The following is a 17,885-nucleotide window of genomic DNA, read 5'->3' on the forward strand; positions in this document are numbered from 1 at the left end:
CAAAAAAAAATGAAGTAGGACGCAAAGGAGGACAAAGGTAAGTCCATGATGTGTGCATTTTATGTACTGCAGTATTCTAAAAGACACACCTCCAGGACAAAGCAACGTCGAGCGGTAAAAAAATCAAGCCCGTAGCCTTATCCGTTATTGAGTTACACTTGTCTGATGGCAGTTATGCCCTGTTCCAGAGTTTATAATATTGGTTGGTTTATTGACTTCCACATAGTCAGTTGGTAGAAAATTCCATTGAATAAATTTTTTTTAAAGTAGCTACATATTGGAAGAATTTTTTTTTGTGTCGTCCTGAAGGTGCTTTTGGGCTTGGTTATAAATACTGCCAAGGTACCAGGATGTATTATGGAGCTGATTTTTTGGTGATATTTTTGGCCAGAAAAACCCAAACTTCCATGATCCCCAATATGCAGCACAACCGCAATGGGACCAAAACATGGCCACTATATTATTTATTGTGTTGACCATTAAGTGAAGTGTTACTACATTCCTATCTACAGGCACACCAGTTACTAGAGGCAGAGATGGAGGTTGTAAAACATAGCATGAACCATGGTGAGATCTCACTGGACACATACAGCACTGTATGGGAGGAGTGCTACAAGCAAGTACTGTTCATCCCTGGTGTTAACAAGTACACAAGAGCCTCCATGGCCAGTAATTATATATAATAAAGATCAGCTAGAGTCCTTGGAGAAGAAACTACAAGTAAGTAAAGGGCTAGATTAATGGTGACAGTTGATGTGTATCAAACGGTACGGTCGTACCGTTTAAGTAGGAATCCAGGTGAAATTTTCGCTCACCGCCAAATTTTCCGCCTTTAAAAATCATCCTAGAGATATCTTACGAGACGAAAATCACCTTTATGGAATAGTACTAGTCTATATAGTACATAAAACAGCATCAAAACGCTTACAGGTGGCCGGATATAAATTTGAATCGCCAAAACTCGAATTTTAGACTCACTGCCTCATTCACTGACCACAGTTGCAAGCCTAGAGCCCAAACGAAGCAGCACACAGCCACCATTTTACGCCACAATAACAAACTCACCAGTGGGATGTGCCTTTTGGGGTTCCGACAAGTGTGTGCCCTCTGCGCCTTGTCTTTTCTTTTATCTTCCATCAGGCTGCTTGTCTTCTTCTTCATCCAACGAAACCATATCGAGGCGTTAATTTTCCGTATCAACACTTTCTTTAAACAGCATAATAGACGCCACAAGATTATTTAAGACGCTTAGACTACACATAGATAATATACACGCCATTATCTATGGACTACGCTACTGTACGGAGGAATAGATTATATTCCTTACTGATATAATCTATGACGGAGGGTACTGTACGGAGGTACTGGTATTAGATAGCTTCACGATAGGTCACAAGATCACGCCCATTCTTCAATCTACGCATTATCGATCTATCGATTGAAACCACGATGACACACCCCTTTCACTAACTGTATTTCAGTGACCACACACCTTCAATTTGGAAGGCTGACTCGACATACTCTATAATCGATCGAAACCACGTCTCTTTTTGGCAAGCGCACATCTTGCAGGCTGCCTCGAGATACTCTAACACAGCAGTCACCCTAATAGAACAGTCACATGTTTATAGCTAGCTGTATGCCTTAACAAAAAAACTAAACAAACTAGTATATTAAAAAAAAATAAAGTAGGAATCCAAATGATAAAAAGTAGTGAAACAAGAGAAGAACAATGGTAGTTATTACAGCATAGCTCGGTGGGAAATTCCTACTTTGGCATTGAACGCAAAATACCGTATTTCTATAATTATAAACCGTTAAAAATATTTCGTCGAAGGTAGCATCCGACGAAAATTAATTACACGAAAATTTTTTACCAACGTAATATTCAAGAAGTTGAACGAATTCGGTAAACTACTTTCTGGCCACCTGGATCGAGGCTTGGCCATTGGCGTGTCAAGCATATGCCTGCTGCAGTCTTTTAAAAACAAAGTTCTCCCTGAGAGGGGTTCGTCTTGCTTCGTCTATTTCGCTGCACGTTGGTAATGATGCCATTCCGTGATAGACAGCTACTACAGGACACATTAAATAAAGTATATATGTACAAATATGCAAGTTGCATGGAATGAGCTTCTACCACTCCAGTCCATTGCTTGATTTGTGACGGACAACTTCTAAATCTGAGGCACAGCCTCCATGGAACGGAGATGCCACACTTCAGTTTCGTTGCTTGTCGTTCTGTTTCTCAAAAAATGGCCGTATAGAAATAGTAAAGTTATGTAATTCATTGTTAAAAAATTTTCGTCGCTTGAGGACACCGGTGAAAATTTTTTAACACGAAAATTTGTCTCGTGAAAATTTCTCGCAGCCTATATTTATAGAAATACGGTAATGGCTATATCATGCCAAAGTAGAGATTTCCCACTGAGCTATGCTGTAATAGCTACCATTGTTCTTCTCTTGTTTCACTACTTTTTATGGTTTGGATTCCTACTTTATTTTTAAATTTATAATTTTTAATATACTATGTGTTTAGGATAACAGGTCACTGATGACTAAGGAAGCTAAGAAGGCAGCAAAGTTGGAGAAGAAGCTTAAAATACTTACAGGTGGTTACCAGGTACGTGTATACAACGCATTCACACACAGTGCACATATAAATGCACAACAAAGTGCGGACAGACATTACGTACAGTACACACTTACAATGCCATGCATACACACATCACACATGTTCAGGTATACACACTGTTTTACATATTGGGTGTTTCTAGTCTCGTGCTGCCAGCCTTAACAAACAGATATCAGATGTACATGAACAAGTGGAGCAGTGTTTTGTGGAACTGAACACTTTTGAAGGTCTGAGAAGTCAAGAACTACAAGCTATCCCACGAAGAATACAGGTAATAACTTGTGTAGGATATGTGGTGAGACCTGCTCACTGTGTAATAAGGTCACCTATATAACCAGCCAACCAGAAAATCATTTTTTGTGTAGAGCAACCCACCTAGTACTGCCATGCACTAGCTTCAAAATTCCATCCCTTTGTTGTGACCTTATTGGACAAGTTTCAATGATCTTACATACAGTATATACACACATTTTCTTGTTATAGCAATTGAAAGAAGAAGTTCAAAGACAGATGGATCGACAGAACCGATTACAAATGAAATATGCTAATCTCAGTATGGACAAACAACACTTGTATATACAGGGACATATAGCTTAGTGTAACTCAGTGTAGCTTAGTGTTTGTAACAGTGTATGTATGTATGTGTGTGTTACAGTGTATGTATGTTTCATATGACATTTCATCTTTGCTATGACACACCTGTTTCACATTGTATCTTGTGTATATTATGTAATGAACAGAAAAAACCACCAAGTAGTCTCTGTATGATGGACACTGTAGGGCTAATACACTACAAAAACGGATCGGATTTACGTATATTTCTTTGCCAGTGTTTCAGGAAAGTCATGGAAAGACGATCTTTCAAAGCCCTCTAACTTTCCATATATTTACATTGCACAGTAAACATAATTAAAGTTGTCAAGTTTTTTAATGTATGCAATGGAAGTTATTTAGCTAAGAATTTAATACTGGTGAATGTGTGCACCACTGAGTGAGGCTGACTATGGCTACAACTCGCGAACTAGACTGCTAGACGTCAAGCTGCCATGCCAGCGATTACTGGAACAGGACGCTCTGCATGGCCACTGTGACTTAGATCTAGTCTACCTATTTGACTATTATCACCAGGTAGTCTAGTTGAATCGCTATCGCAGAGTATGTGGCAGAGTAATTATAATATCCGCACTTGCAATAGCGCATTATTGCGCTAATACTTCTTGGAAACATTCGTTTATTATAGTTTACGGAAGTTGTAAAAATAGGCAAAGAAGTGGGTGACGGTGACAGCGGTAGTCTACGTCTACAGCTAGAGCAGTACACGCTCAGGTTTAACGCTGAAGTAGCGTGATGCGGCGGCGCGCACGAATGGAGGAGAAAGATTGCAGCTTGCCGACCCGAACGCCCGGACCCGAAATCCTTCCGTGGCCTTCAACTATTGTGGCGCCGCTGTCACCTCTGTTTCTTGAGTTTCAGTACCGCTGTGCCGCCTTTTGACACCCAAGTACAATAGAGGTAAGCAGTAATTTGCCTTTGTTTGTTGTAGTTGATTTTACAGTAGCAACCGTGACACCTCGAGCAACACGGATCGCGAGACTTATGAACTTGGAGTTAACCGCAGTTTTAGCGAATGACTGAGGGTTATGTTTGAGGTAAGTTGTGTGTATGAGATTGTACGTACTCCTTTGCATTTCTTTTAGGGATGAGATACAATTTAAGACAAAGAATGAGCTAACCATGCACATGAGAACTTTTAAAGTTTCAGGTTAGTGGTTATGATTAATGTGATTATTGGTTGTTAGTGTGGATTGTATGTAAAGAAGTGTGTCTCCTCTAAGTGTAACTTTGTGTATCTGTATCCTCTAATCCAATTCTTGATCCAAAAGCCTGTATTGGATGTTAGTGTGGAATGCGTGTCTCCTCTAAGTGTAAATGATATGGTACTTTGTGTATCTGTATCCTGTAATCCAATTCTTGATCAAAAATCTGTAATAACACATACCTATGTAATAATACATGTAATGACACATATGGCTTAAGTGTATTATCAACTTTACTGGTTAGGCACTGGAGGGTAAACACAGAAGGTAGAGCTTGTATGAGGTCCTTACGACCAACCAGAGTATTTTTATAGAAATATAGTGTATTTGTTCTGCTTGACCTTGGCATTATTAGAAGATTAGGTCAGCATAATTGTTTGACATTTCTGATGCTGGTGTATAGTTTTGCATAGTATTCACCGTGCTGTAACATTCGGCTTGATTGCTTGTGGGTACAATGACATGAAAATAGCAGCTATCTGTACTATAATCCAACAAAACATTTGCAAGGTGGCTTCAAAATCTGAGCCTTTGCATGCGCATCATTGTTTACTACACATCAGATAAATGTATCCCTGTTGCCATTAGCCTGCACAAAAATGTAGCACTACTGTGGTCCAGTGTTAAAGAGGTAGGTAATTTAGGCTGCTTTTGTATAGTACTACTGTATGCAGTTCCTAATTCACCGCTTTGTACAGCTGTAAAATATTTTGTACTGGTATTGTGATGTGTTTTTCTATTACCAGCAGTAGTTCACATGTGTATCTTCTTTTCAATAGCATTCTCTGCATCGGATCATTCAGCATGATTATTCAGGTATTGATCCCTGCCCAGGACAAGCTGTTTTGGCATCTAGATCAATAATTTCCTGGTGAGTTTCTGATGATAATTCTATAATAGAATAATATATTGTTGTTAGATATGACTAGTAGAAGGATACGACTTTAAGAGGTGGAACGTTGTTTGGAAAAAGATACAATACTAACAGGTATTTAATCGTACTGTGCAATGTTTTGACATTACATCTATTTTTTCCCATTTATAGTACACAGAAAGCGTTCGGGCAAGGAGTCTGCCATTGATAAAGTTTGTCATAAAGAATGTATTGATGAACACCCAAGACAGACATTTTTTTGTACTTTGACTATGTTGCATTTTTGTGTATGGATGGATGACCTTTTGTTGATTTAAAATTGAAGTATTTAAACCAATTTATACAGAATATAGGGGTGGGACGAGGGTAAAAAATGTGACATTTCCTCACATTAACTGTTTGGAAAAACAACCTTTCCTAGCCTTTAAGTGGTAAGGAAAAATCAAAAAGACGGCTGAATCTTTGCAGGAAATGTGATCATTCCTGATGAAAGGAAAGGTAAGATAATATTGTGGAAATCTGACATTTCCATACCTTTCCACAGTCTCTTAAAGGTAAGGAAATCAATTCTTTTTTTGTAGTGAATAATTGTACTGTTGTGTCATGTAGACACCTTTCAATGGGATAAAAATAGATGACTGTTTTAGCTTTAAAATTTTGAGAGGGCACAACTTTAGGAGAAAGGTCCCTTGAATGTTGCTTTCAGTGTTATGGCATTGACTGCTCTATTAACACGTAGAGAGAGAACCATCATTAATAATTGATGAGAAAACATGCATGATTACAAACAAATTATATATTATGTGTCCTCGGACAACATGCGACCACATGTCTGACCAACAGTGGACAGCAGTGGGCATGGCAAGGAAAAAAAATTATAAATTTAGGTACAAAACTAAAGTTACAGCTTAAATTATAATATACAGATTAAAAACAGTCCGGGTTGATTGTCCATTCTTTAGAGTTCCTACCATAAAATATTCTCTGTGAAGCAGAAATTGAGGCACTGGCCATCTTGAACAAAAGATTTCTAGCACTTCCTTTGGAAAATAGGGATACTTGCCTGGTAAAATTTATCACATCCTTAATTGCAGCAATAGAACTAGGTTGAAAATGCACTGTGAAAAAAGAGGAATATAAGATGGTATATCTAATGGCTTAAACTATACAAATAATCTCAGTATAGTCTTGCATTATACTAACTATCTTATACTTTAGTATAAACCCCATCTTATATTATGGGAAACAGATTATACTTTAGTTTAATACACATTCTTTGTATGGCTTTGTTTACTTAACTAAATGTGATAACTTTTTAGCTTCACCATCAGATCTCATTATTGTCTTATTTTTAGCTTCACCATCTCATTATCACCATCCCATGTGACTTAAGATTTTTTTTACTGTACCAAACAAAGTCATGATGATTTTACAATAAGTAGCTACACTTCTGTTAATCACTATATCTAGCTAACTAGCTTCAGTTTGTTGTGATAATTTCATACACACACATTTTCATATGGTAAAGCATATAATACCAGAAAAATTAATTATTCAATCTAAGAGTCATACAAATCTAGATTTTCTTGCACAGTTAGCACACCTGCAAAACTTCGTAGTAATGCTTGTCTAAAATTGAAGGGCTCAGTGGTGTGCGCATGCGTATTAGATGCAATTAAGTCGCCATCTTTGTCGCTATTGTTGTATCATAGGTTGTAAATGTGAGTGATATGGTGGTGTCGCTCGGACGGTGTATCTCGCGGAGAGAGTGTGCGCGATCGGCGCCATCGTCCAATGAGCCACGATGATAGTTATGGACCACAACTGTACATCCCTGCTGGCCTGTCACGGTAGTGGTGAAGTGGCGTGGCCAAGTGGACAATTCCTTCAATGGCAGCCATCCAAAAACAGCTCTAGATGAGTAAGTATTAGACTAAAATGATAGCTTGTACGATAGGTTTAGCCTTATTAAATTGTTTATTGTGTATTGTACAACAATGGCCTGCAAATGATTCAACTTTGGTGTTGCTGTGTACGTATTACATGTTTTATATCCTGTTATCTCAGTTTATGATGGATGACGAGTGGACACAGTTCATCAGCCATCAACGGTAAGAGTATGCATGGTCTGCTCTTATGATTTTGTATATTGTCTCTTCAGAGGTACAGTTTCTTGTCGAACCTCTTGGTTCTACAGGCTGTCAGTGTACAACATCTGCAGTGTTAGTTTCCTTCAATGGCAGCTGCTTCCATTAAAGAATCTGGTAGCGACCATGTGTGGACTTTTTGGTTCTTTTTTCACGGAGTTGTTCAACGTCATCTTCTAATTACTTACAGCTGTAAGTGCATTAAGCCTGATTGTGTTTTTATTCATTTTCTTTTCAATAGGGTAGGAATTACAGACTTGGTCTCGATTCTAGGAGATTCTTCGTATTGCTAACATCTGTAAGTAAGTACACTGAGAGTGTCCAGTATACAATTTATATTTACCTTCGTTTAGGTTTGTGGAAATTGGTCTCATTTCTTTTGGGAACCAGTCTCATTTCTTCATGTTTTTCACTACTTTTTATCAACAGCTGACGGCTGCTACCTCGTCTGGCACTGTAAATGAGTTGAGTGCTTTCAAGAACCTGTTCCATCTTGTTTGTCCTTATTTCACTGACCATGCTCGTATTGCTAACAAAAGTAAGTTCACTGAGAGTATGTAAATTATATTATATTTAGTCTTGTTTCAGTTATACTTAGTGATTACAAGATTCTTGGACTTGGTTATCAGTGTATCAGATGCTTCTTGTGAGCTTACGTAACACGTTAGCCCAACAAAGTGACATACTAAGTGGCCGTTTTATGTCTGGTTAGACTCACTGATAACACCTGTAAGTACACCAAGTAATCCAGAATATGAATTATGTTTGCCTCCGTTTAGGGTTGTGAGACCTGGTCTTATCAGACTTGTCTTAGTTGTACATGGATTGTCGGTCTCAGTTTTAAAAGATTGTTACAAACTGTAAGTACAATGATTGTTCAGTATACACATTATATTTACCATCTTTAATAGAGTTGTGGGACCTAGCCGCCGTTCTACATGGTAATGCTAGGTTTCCAGACAAGGTCCAGTTTTTTACAAACTGTAAGTACGATTGTCCAGAATAAACATTATATTTACCATCTTTGTATTAGAGCTGTGTCTACCAGACAACTAACAGATTGTCAGAGTTCTACATAGTGATGATAATACAGGTAATTTGTAATGGAACTTGTGAATTGTATTTACTGTCTTACCTGCTGCAGTTGGATAAAGACTGATAAATGACGAAATTGATTTGATACTGTCATGGCCAAGGAGACATTGATTTACTAGCTGTACCTATTGTGGTTTTAACATATTTACAGAATTAAATTCATTACAAATATAATTATAGAAATTATTAATTAAGGTAGCCACAGATTATAGGAAAGTAAAAAAGTACAGTAGTATAGTAGCCAATATATGGTTGAAATAGGCTTAGTATAGTCTGATAATACACCGCACTATACTAGTGATTTAATCTCTAATATATGACCATCTTAAATGTATTCAATAAGCTTGTTATAGTAAAGTCCTAATCTATTAATATATACTGTACTATTTCATTCCAATACTAACATAATAAGACTGTTATACACCTTATTATTCTGAGCTTTTTTCACAGTGATGGCCCAAAACACTGACTTCCACAGTTCTGTAGCAGTGAGGAATCTTCAAACGATCCAATTCAGCCAAAAGCTGTACATACTCAGGTTTATACAGTTTGCAGTTGTGTGCAGACTCCAAATAATGTATTGAGTCCAATGGACATGTAAGCTCTATAATGCCCATCGATGCAGAGTGTCTGTTATAGATGACAACATCGGGTCTGTAAGGAGTGACTAAGACATTGGAGGGGATGGTTTCAGGAGGAGAGTCATTAAAACGATGTCCCTGCAGGTCCGCATAGACACTGACCATCTGGCAATCAGAAAAGAGAGTAATTAACTGAGAAAATAAAGTGAACTTACAGTACTTGATTATGTCTATATGATTATGATTATGATTATGATTAAATATGGGTAAAGGCACAGCCTGCATACCCGATCAATGCAGTAATTATACAAAAATAATTCTTGAATCAATTAAATAACTTATACAAAAATAACTCTTGAATCAATTAAATGACTATCTAATAATGATTTAAAAGTGTTAATCGAAGAAATATTTACAACATAATTAGGCAAACTATTCCAATTGTTGGTGATTCTATTGATAAAGTAATTAGATCTACATAATAGTCTTGAGCGTTCCTTAAACAATTTGAATTGATGCCCCCTGGTAATAGATCTTGAGTACGTATATATATCAGTAAAATCGGTGGTGAAATAATTGTTAAGAATTTTGAAAAGAAATATTAGATCACCTCTCAAACGTCTATAATGAAAAGATGGCAAATCTAGTTGTGTCAACCTCTCTGAGTAAGATTTGTCTTGAAGTTGTGGGATGAGACGAGTAGCCCTTCGTTGTATCTTCTCTACACTGTTAAAACAGAGGTGTTCAGTTACACCCTGACAAAGGTGTTTATGGAACACCTACACCTTTAAAAGTGTACATATACACCCAGGGGTGTTATATTACACCTATAATGTTATTGGATTGTAATAGGTGTAGTGAAGCACCTTTGGGGTGTATTAAAGGTGTTATTGTACACTCTATACTGATACATTTGAAATGAATTTCTTTTTATGTAGGAATGAGTCTACACACTATACAGTGATGCTATAGGATTATAAGCTCATGCAGTGTTGCTGATTTAGTTAAGTGCAACAGTGAAGCCCAAACAATGTTACACTGAGCTCAGCTTGCAGACGACCAGATCAGCAATACTATATCCACACTCAATCCATCAACGCACTGTAGCTTGCTAGATTGTACATGTCAATAATTGCTTTTACAAGTACTAATAGTGTTTGTACATTCTGTATATTTGATTTTAGTATGCATTAATAATAATTCAATTCCGTACAATTATAGACATCTAAAATATAAATTGTACACTGCAAAAGGGAGAGGTCACAGATATAAGCATGAATGTATGCGTAGTCGATAAAGTAAATAATTCTGTGTGCCGTACTAATTTGTCAGCCATAGGATTGAAATCCATTATATAAGCATGGTAATGTCAGTGTTGATACAAGGCTACACATTAAATGCTACTTCATAATCCAACATCTTTTCAATCACTGCAGTCGTCAGCTGGTCATGTAATAATATCATTAAGAGACTCCATATCATGTTCAAAATGGAAGGCAATTTTCCTTTGTGATGCCGGCGGGTAGCCTTGTGATCATCATCATACACTGACGTGATTCAAAATGCCAGTTTGTGAGTCCGATTTATACATCAAGCTTAGCTATCAAGATTTTTCATACACTTGATCCGACCTTTAAAATTGCAAGAACTAATAGATGTCAACACATGTTCATTGTATTAATGCTTTACAGTGACCAGCACTGAAGGTCTGCAGCACATGGTGCTGCAGCCTTAGGGTTACCTAACCTAACTTCAAGGACTTAGACTTATAGCTGAAAAGGTGTAACAGAAAAGGGGCCAAAGTAAGGAAAAAAATCCCTCCAACCCCAGGAATCGAACTGCAGGTCACCCAATGTCTAGTCGGGGCCACACTCAGTCTCCTCCAGGGGGGATGGATTTTCTTCCTTAATCCTACAGTATTTATTGTATTAATGCTTTACAGTGACCAGCACTGAAGGTCTGCAGCACATGGTGCTGCAGCCTTAGGATTACCTAACCTAAGTTCACTAATGAAAGTTGATTGTGACAAGGCCAATGGGCAATTCAAGCGGATACTGAGCTACACTCCCTGCAGTCCTAGGCCCGTGTGTTGGCATTTATATACACGCATACCTTACAGAACGTCAAAATATACCAAGAAATAAGTGATGACTTGACGATCCAATTGTATTCCATTGAATGCCCAGCTTTTGAACAGCAGTGCGCACTATATAGCGTGTACCAGGTGCGAGACCAGGTGCGAGACCAGGTGCACAATATCAGTAATTTATTTATTTATTTATTATTATTGATTAGCAAAACCCATTGGGTAAATCGCTAATGTACAAAAACAAAATTTTAGTGTCTATGCATTTTGCAAACAGTTCTTGAAAGTAAGTAAGTCTATATTGTCAAGATCTTCCATATCTAAATTGTTCCAGTCTGGTATTGATCTTGGTAAGAAAGAGTTACTATATCGATTTGTTCTGGCATACAACTGTAATAGCTTCAAGGGATGGTTTGCCCTGGTACTTGTTGCAGGAGATAACACTGGCAGATACTGATTTGGAACATAAATTAATTTGTTTACAAACTTAAACAACAGCATCAGACGTGCCTGTTTCCTACGATCTTCCAGTGTTGGCCATTTTAATTCCACTAACATTTCAGTTATACTGTCCCTATGATTCCTTCTCCAAGGTCTATTTAACACGAAACGTGCAGCACGATGTTGTATCATCTCTAACTTGTGAATGAGTGATTGTTGATGTGGATCCCAGATAGAAGAGCAGTATTCAATAGATGGCAAGACAATCTGTTTATATGCATGTTCTTTTAAGTGAGGTGGACAATGGTGGAGAGTTCTTCGCAAAAATCCCAGTAGACGATTAGCTTTATTGCACACTGAAGTTATGTGAGGGGTCCATGACAACTTGTTATCTAAAAGTACTCCCAAATAGTGATGTCTCTCAACAACTTCTAAGGGGATTTTGTACATTGTATAGGAGAACTCACTAGCAGAATGTAGTGTAGATATCTGCATGATGCAACATTTTGAAACATTAAATTCCATTTGCCAAATATCAGCCCATGATGATAATGTGTCAAGATCACTTTGGAGTATCTTATGATCTTCGGGTGAGTAGATAGGACGATAAACTAAACAATCATCTGCAAAAAGTCTCAACTGACTGTGGATGTTAGTTACAATATCATTTATATATATCAGAAATAACACTGGACCGAGCACTGATCCTTGTGGTACACCTGATGTTACACTGCAAGGCGAAGACTGCCTACCATCAATGATTACTTTTTGTGTACGATTTGTAAGAAACGATTGTAGCCACTGTAACAATTCACCTCTTATACCATAGAAATTCAGCTTGTGAGCTAGCCTAGCATGGGCAACTTTATCAAAAGCTTTTGCAAAATCTAAGATAGCCACATCAACCTGAACTTTGTTATCAACTGCTCTGGCAAAATCATCAACTGCAAGAAATAGCTGGGCTTCACATGATCGCTTTGATCTAAATCCATATTGTACATCAGTTAATATGTTGTTTGACTCGAGGTGTTTCATTATTTGACTAACTAAAATGTGTTCTAATGTTTTACAGACCAAAGATGTAAGAGACACTGGGCGATAGTTTCTGGGATCAGTCTTATCACCCTTCTTATATATTGGGGTTACATTAGCTTGTTTCCAGGAGTCAGGCACAGTGCCAATTCTTAATGATAGATTGAAGAGATGTGTCAGTAGAGGAGCTATTTCAGAAGCAACTTGTTTCAAAAATGCAGCATGTATGTTGTCAGGACCCGGGGATTTAGTTGTATCGCACTCAGCAAGAAGGTTTCTCACACCATTTAGTGTAATGTGAATGTCTGGGATGGATGGATAGGGAGAATTACCCTTATCTGGAATACAACTAGTGTCCTCAGAGGTAAATACAGATTTAAACTGGTTGTTTAGGATCTCTGCTTTCTCTAGTGGGTCAGTAATTATATTCTCTGCTTGGTCCTTTAAGGCGCCAATTTCGATATTGTCTTGACGTTTACTTTTAATATAATGCCAAAAACGTTTCATTTTGTTATTACCAGATTCAGGGTTTGAAATATTAGATAGATATTGATTGTGCTGCTGACGCGTCATACATTTAGTTTGATGTTGTAGTCTTTTATATTCATCCCAATCCTCTGTACGTTGGTATTTCTTTGCACGATTATAAGTTCGCTGTTTCTTCTTGATCAGTCGTTTTAGTGCAGCATTCATCCATGGTAGGTGGAACTTACTACCAATAGTTTTCTTGGGTACCATCTCTTGTATTAGTTGTGAGCATTTCTCATAAATATATTCCCAATTTTCGTTCACACTTCTCTGGGTGGTAGAGTTTAGTTCAAAATATCTCTCATAGATGTCTAACATTCTTTCTCGTATAAGGTCCCAGTTTGCTTTATGATATAGGAAGATTTCTCTAGGAGGTTTCTTTACTAATTTAACCTGAGTGGAGATATCCGCTACAACTGCATTATGGTCGCTGATGCCAGGGGTAGTTTGGCAGGATGTCACTAGATCTGGGTGGCTAGCAAAGAATAAGTCTAAAATGTTTGTACCCCTTGTAGGTGTGGTAACCAACTGTTCGAAATGAAGATCTTCTGTAATTGAAAGGAGTTTCTCCCTAAAGGATACAGGTACATATGATTCTGTTAATGATTTACATTGCCAATCAATTCCAGAAGCATTAAAGTCACCACCAAGAAATATTCTTGCTGTTGGATGGGCATTTCTGATGTCGTTGATGGTATTTTCTAATTCATCTAGGATAGTTGTAGAAGAGTTTGGAGGACAGTAGACTGAACCCACTATGATGCTTTGCTTGTGTTTCATATGGATATGCACCCAAACTTGTTCGACTGATGTAGAAACATGTAACAGAGAAGATGGGATCTCATTTCTAATTAGAATGAATACACCGCCACCATGTCTATTTCTGTCGTTTCGATAAACAGTGTAATGTGGGGGGAAAATTTCTGAGGACATAATTTTTTCGTCTAAGTAGGACTCTGTTCCCATGAGGAGGTCTAACTTTTGTACATGGAGTAGGGTTTCAAGCTCAGGACATTTATTTACAACACTACGACAATTTACAATTGCTAGATTCAATGATTGTAGGTTTTGAGAATTTGCTTGGAGACCAGCCCCTTGAGATAGTCAATTTTGGGATTGCTTCTGCATTTGATTTGTGGCAGGCACCATTGGTTGGACATTTGAAGGAGCAGTACTGCTAGGATTTGTTTGAGTTCTTGCATTCCTGTAGACAATGGCATTGTTTCGGATTATCAGATTTGTTTCTCCTTTTGCTTTTCTTTGTTTAAGTTCTTCTACCAGCTTCTTGTACTTTAAACGCTCGAATTTTGTTCTGTCCGGTGAGAAATACACTGTCTTATACGCGTCATGTTGACGCAGCCTTGCTGAGTTTGAAAGAAGAAATGATTTGTCTACTTCGTGTTTGAGTGTGACTAATACAGGTCTATTATTACTTTCATTCTTTTTACCCAGTCTCAGTACTTTTACTACTGCAAATTCCTCAGAAAATACAGTCTTACACAGTTCAGTAAAGAGCTTTTTATCAGCTTCACGGTCAGATTTCTCAGATAGGTTGTAAATGATTACATTGTTCTTGCGTCGGTCTCGGTCAGCCAATTCATCTGCGATGCTTGATGCAGTGGTGTTCAATACTGTGCCAGCGCTGGCTGGGGAGTTCTGAAGTGACTGAGTCACTGTGTCTATTTCCATGTTTATACCAGACTGATTTGACAACAAGTGTTGGATTTTTGAACTCAAGTCTTCAATCTTTTCTTCTATTTGAGTCTTGAGGCCTGATAGAGATTCTTCTACAGATGCAGACCGTGTGGTCTGCTGCTCCAAATTTCTATAATGGTGATGGGTTAGCTGTTTAATACGACTGTTGCAATGGTTTGCTTCGCAATAATAAGAAATGTTATTAACAATTTCACAAACTTGATTTAACTTTTCATATATATCTTCAGGGAGACCCTCACATTTCACGTGGGCCCAAACACCACAAAGATCGCACTGTACTGCCTTATTTTCAACAGTACAGGGCTGCTTACAATGTGGACAGTTCTCACCAGGAAGACTGTGAATCATAGCATCTCTAGCTTCTGGAGATATTCCAGCGGCTGCTCTTGTCCGTTTGATAGCTGGGGTAGACATCGCGCGTGGACAGTTTCCGCCTCAGATACTAACGAAAGTGTACAGAAAACAAACAGTGGTACTTAGACGCTATGAACCTTTAGCGGTACCGTTCAGGAAACAATGATGACCACGGTACAACAGTCGTTGAGCTTGTGGTTGGTGTTGTGTGGTGATTTAGTCGTCTTGGCCTCTCACTTGGGTTGGCTCTTCTGTCCCGAAAGGGACGTTCACAGTAACAAATCTTCTTAGGTGCTAAGCAAGGGCGAAAGACGTCTTCAGTGAAGGAGTAGAGGTAGTTGAAGGGTAGCAGAGCAGTAGAGCAACGAGTCCCACAATCGAAACTTTCTCTTCATCTGATATGGCCACCGAAAGAAGCAGTTGAGACGATAACGTGCGAGCAGCTTTCGATAGTAAAGAAATGTACCAAAATTTAACAGCATCGACGGCGGGAATGTGCAGCGGCTGTCAGTGCTTGGGCGCCCAGAGTGGGAAAAGGTGAGTAACGGCCTGGCAACTTTGACGTGAATAATACATGATCTATAGCTGTGAAGAAAGAACTGGCGACGATTAGAAGTGTTCACTTCTGGACAGCGTAATGAGACTGGTATCTTCAGTAGAACTTTATACATTCTCGTGACAATATTAGAGGCTATTTCCACTGGTTTGACAATTAACTGGCAGGGCAGACAGGAGATAGCTCAGATGCCAAGAACATGCATCAGTGCACATCCAAAGTCAGAGGCTTACAATGTGGTGTGCCAGAAGCTGGTTCAAAAGCGGCACCCAGCTAGGTCCTGGATGACAATGGACAGTGGACTTGTGTCAGTATGTTGTTAAGTGTAAAACCTTGATATACTGGTTTATTTTAGAAATTAAGAATTCAGAGGAGGGTGTAGCAAACAAATTGATCAAAGTATCAGTAATGAACCAACTAAAAAACTTGAGAATGGAGTCCAACAACAATGGATTGGAAATTTCTGATGGCTGAGTATGATGACGCTATTCAGTCCATGAAGGGTGACTATTAAAAGAGGGTGGCAAAGGAGCTGTACAATTCGAAGATAAGTGGATTTAACCCTACTGAACGCCTGGCTTTAATAGTGACTGAATGTCCACTTTTGTCAGAGGTCGTTGCTCAAAATTCCCCTCTTTGCACTCAAGTACTTGGGTAAGTGTACCATAATAGTTTGAAAATTATGTTTTCTTTTGGTATATAGATACAAAACAAGTTTAAAGCAACTGTTCCAATTGACGACAATATAAAGGACTTCATTTTTATCAACTGGCCTATGTGGAGAACAAAATTGATGTCAACATTTTAGTGTAAGACCAGGCCATAATTTAAGAAGCTATTGGGACTTCTTGGTGAATGTAGCTAATGATTTTTGTCCACCCAGATGGTAAGTAACAATTAACAATACTGAATGTATGTAACAAAGTCTTATTTTTCTCAGATGTTACTGATTGTGTACTTGGAAGCTGATTTGTCATCTGTTACATCCAAGATGGTTTGCAAGGATAGTGTTTTACTTAAGAATTTTGAGGTATGTTTACCTGTAGTGTACATTCACAAAGTTAATATGTTTGGTTGACATATAAAACCTCTAATAGTTTCACTGCATGAAGCATTAATTACGTATTAGCATATAAATTCACAATTCTAGATTGGCTGTAGTGCTTCTTGGCATCCAAAATCAATAATAGTCCAGTACTACTTACTGTATGGTGGGAGAAAATTTTGGCTAATTTGGAAAAATGATTTTGATTCGCCAAAAATGCAATTTGACACAACTATTCGCCAATATATTATCCACCAAATTCCTTCTCGAGTAAAATCACCAAAATTTTGTATTGTGCGGTATATGGCCAAGACTATAGTTCCTTGAAATATGTACCTATTGTCATGCTTGTTATATGTTATATATTTTTATTCTTTTATTTGCAGTGATGTGATGTCGATGTAGACTCTGTGCAGTTTCGAATTGTCAGTCAGAACCATTTCTGGTTATTACCGGACGCGATCCTGAAGATGAGTCTTCCGTCACTAGTTCCATTCCAGTACTAAGTGTTTAATCTCAAAGATGAGTAGCTGTTGCAACTGGAGATTGTTATTCCAATCTGGAGAAAATGTGTATAGAGCAATAAACTCTTATGAAATTAAGTTTATACATTATGTATAGCAGTTTTCAATGTTTGTACTTTTAATATCACCCTAATAAAATTGTAAGACTACTGAACACTGCTAAAGACGTTATTGAAACACCTAGGGGTGTTATGTATACCACCTTAAAGTTTATTGGAACACCGTTGGTAAGTGTTACTGAAACTCCTGTAAGGGTGTACTGGGACACCCTAAGGGGGAGCCTGACAACAATTGTAGATAAAACACCCCAAGGGGTGTTTAATAAAGAACCTTTTTTTAACAGTGTACCTTTCTGTTGTCTAGAATATAATGAGGCCCCCAAATAGGATTATTGTATTCCAAGATAGGTCGAACTAATGTATTGAACAGACAAGTTAGCATGGTAGAGTCAAGGTAT

The 17,885-nt window shown here is 38.0% G+C and overlaps 2 protein-coding genes and 2 long non-coding RNA genes across 8 annotated transcripts in view; 3 read left to right on the plus strand and 1 right to left on the minus strand.

Moving 5' to 3' along the window:
• Nucleotides 1-17,885, minus strand: part of LOC136257385 (centrosomal protein of 162 kDa-like) — a 108,048-nt gene that overhangs the window by 32,619 nt on the left and 57,544 nt on the right. The window lies entirely within an intron of this gene.
• Nucleotides 513-3,344, plus strand: LOC136257389 (cell division cycle 5-related protein-like). Its single transcript, XM_066050573.1, has 4 exons — nucleotides 513-720; nucleotides 2,537-2,620; nucleotides 2,775-2,903; nucleotides 3,116-3,344. Exons 1-4 carry the CDS (start codon nucleotides 565-567, stop codon nucleotides 3,227-3,229), a joined length of 483 nt encoding a protein of 160 aa, XP_065906645.1. The 5' UTR covers nucleotides 513-564; the 3' UTR covers nucleotides 3,230-3,344.
• Nucleotides 3,874-5,660, plus strand: LOC136257393 (uncharacterized). The gene is made up of 6 exons (XR_010701953.1): nucleotides 3,874-4,144; nucleotides 4,188-4,281; nucleotides 4,330-4,394; nucleotides 5,229-5,320; nucleotides 5,369-5,437; nucleotides 5,495-5,660. It is a non-coding gene; the product is annotated as an uncharacterized lncRNA (long non-coding RNA).
• Nucleotides 6,443-8,749, plus strand: LOC136257394 (uncharacterized). 5 transcript variants are annotated; one of them, XR_010701958.1, is made up of 10 exons: nucleotides 6,443-7,244; nucleotides 7,391-7,434; nucleotides 7,485-7,662; nucleotides 7,712-7,768; nucleotides 7,824-8,008; nucleotides 8,048-8,199; nucleotides 8,250-8,330; nucleotides 8,382-8,453; nucleotides 8,504-8,563; nucleotides 8,615-8,749. It is a non-coding gene; the product is annotated as an uncharacterized lncRNA (long non-coding RNA). The 5 variants fall into 5 exon arrangements; XR_010701955.1 differs by having other exon boundaries at nucleotides 6,445-7,244; nucleotides 7,712-7,772; nucleotides 8,059-8,199; XR_010701957.1 differs by having other exon boundaries at nucleotides 6,445-7,244; nucleotides 7,712-7,772; nucleotides 7,900-8,008; nucleotides 8,059-8,199.

Source organism: Dysidea avara, chromosome 6, assembly GCF_963678975.1.
Source record: "Dysidea avara chromosome 6, odDysAvar1.4, whole genome shotgun sequence".
In the NCBI taxonomy this organism is placed as follows: domain Eukaryota; kingdom Metazoa; phylum Porifera; class Demospongiae; order Dictyoceratida; family Dysideidae; genus Dysidea; species Dysidea avara.

What these genes read in the sequence shown, in the direction of transcription:
- LOC136257389 (XM_066050573.1), top strand. Translation starts at nt 565, where the DNA reads ATGGTGAGATCTCACTGGACACATACAGCACTGTATGGGAGGAGTGCT. An exon ending in CCTTGGAGAAGAAACTACAA is followed by an intron (nt 721 to 2,536) that starts GTAAGTAAAGGG and finishes CTATGTGTTTAG; the next exon opens with GATAACAGGTCACTGATGAC. An exon ending in TACTTACAGGTGGTTACCAG is followed by an intron (nt 2,621 to 2,774) that starts GTACGTGTATAC and finishes GGGTGTTTCTAG; the next exon opens with TCTCGTGCTGCCAGCCTTAA.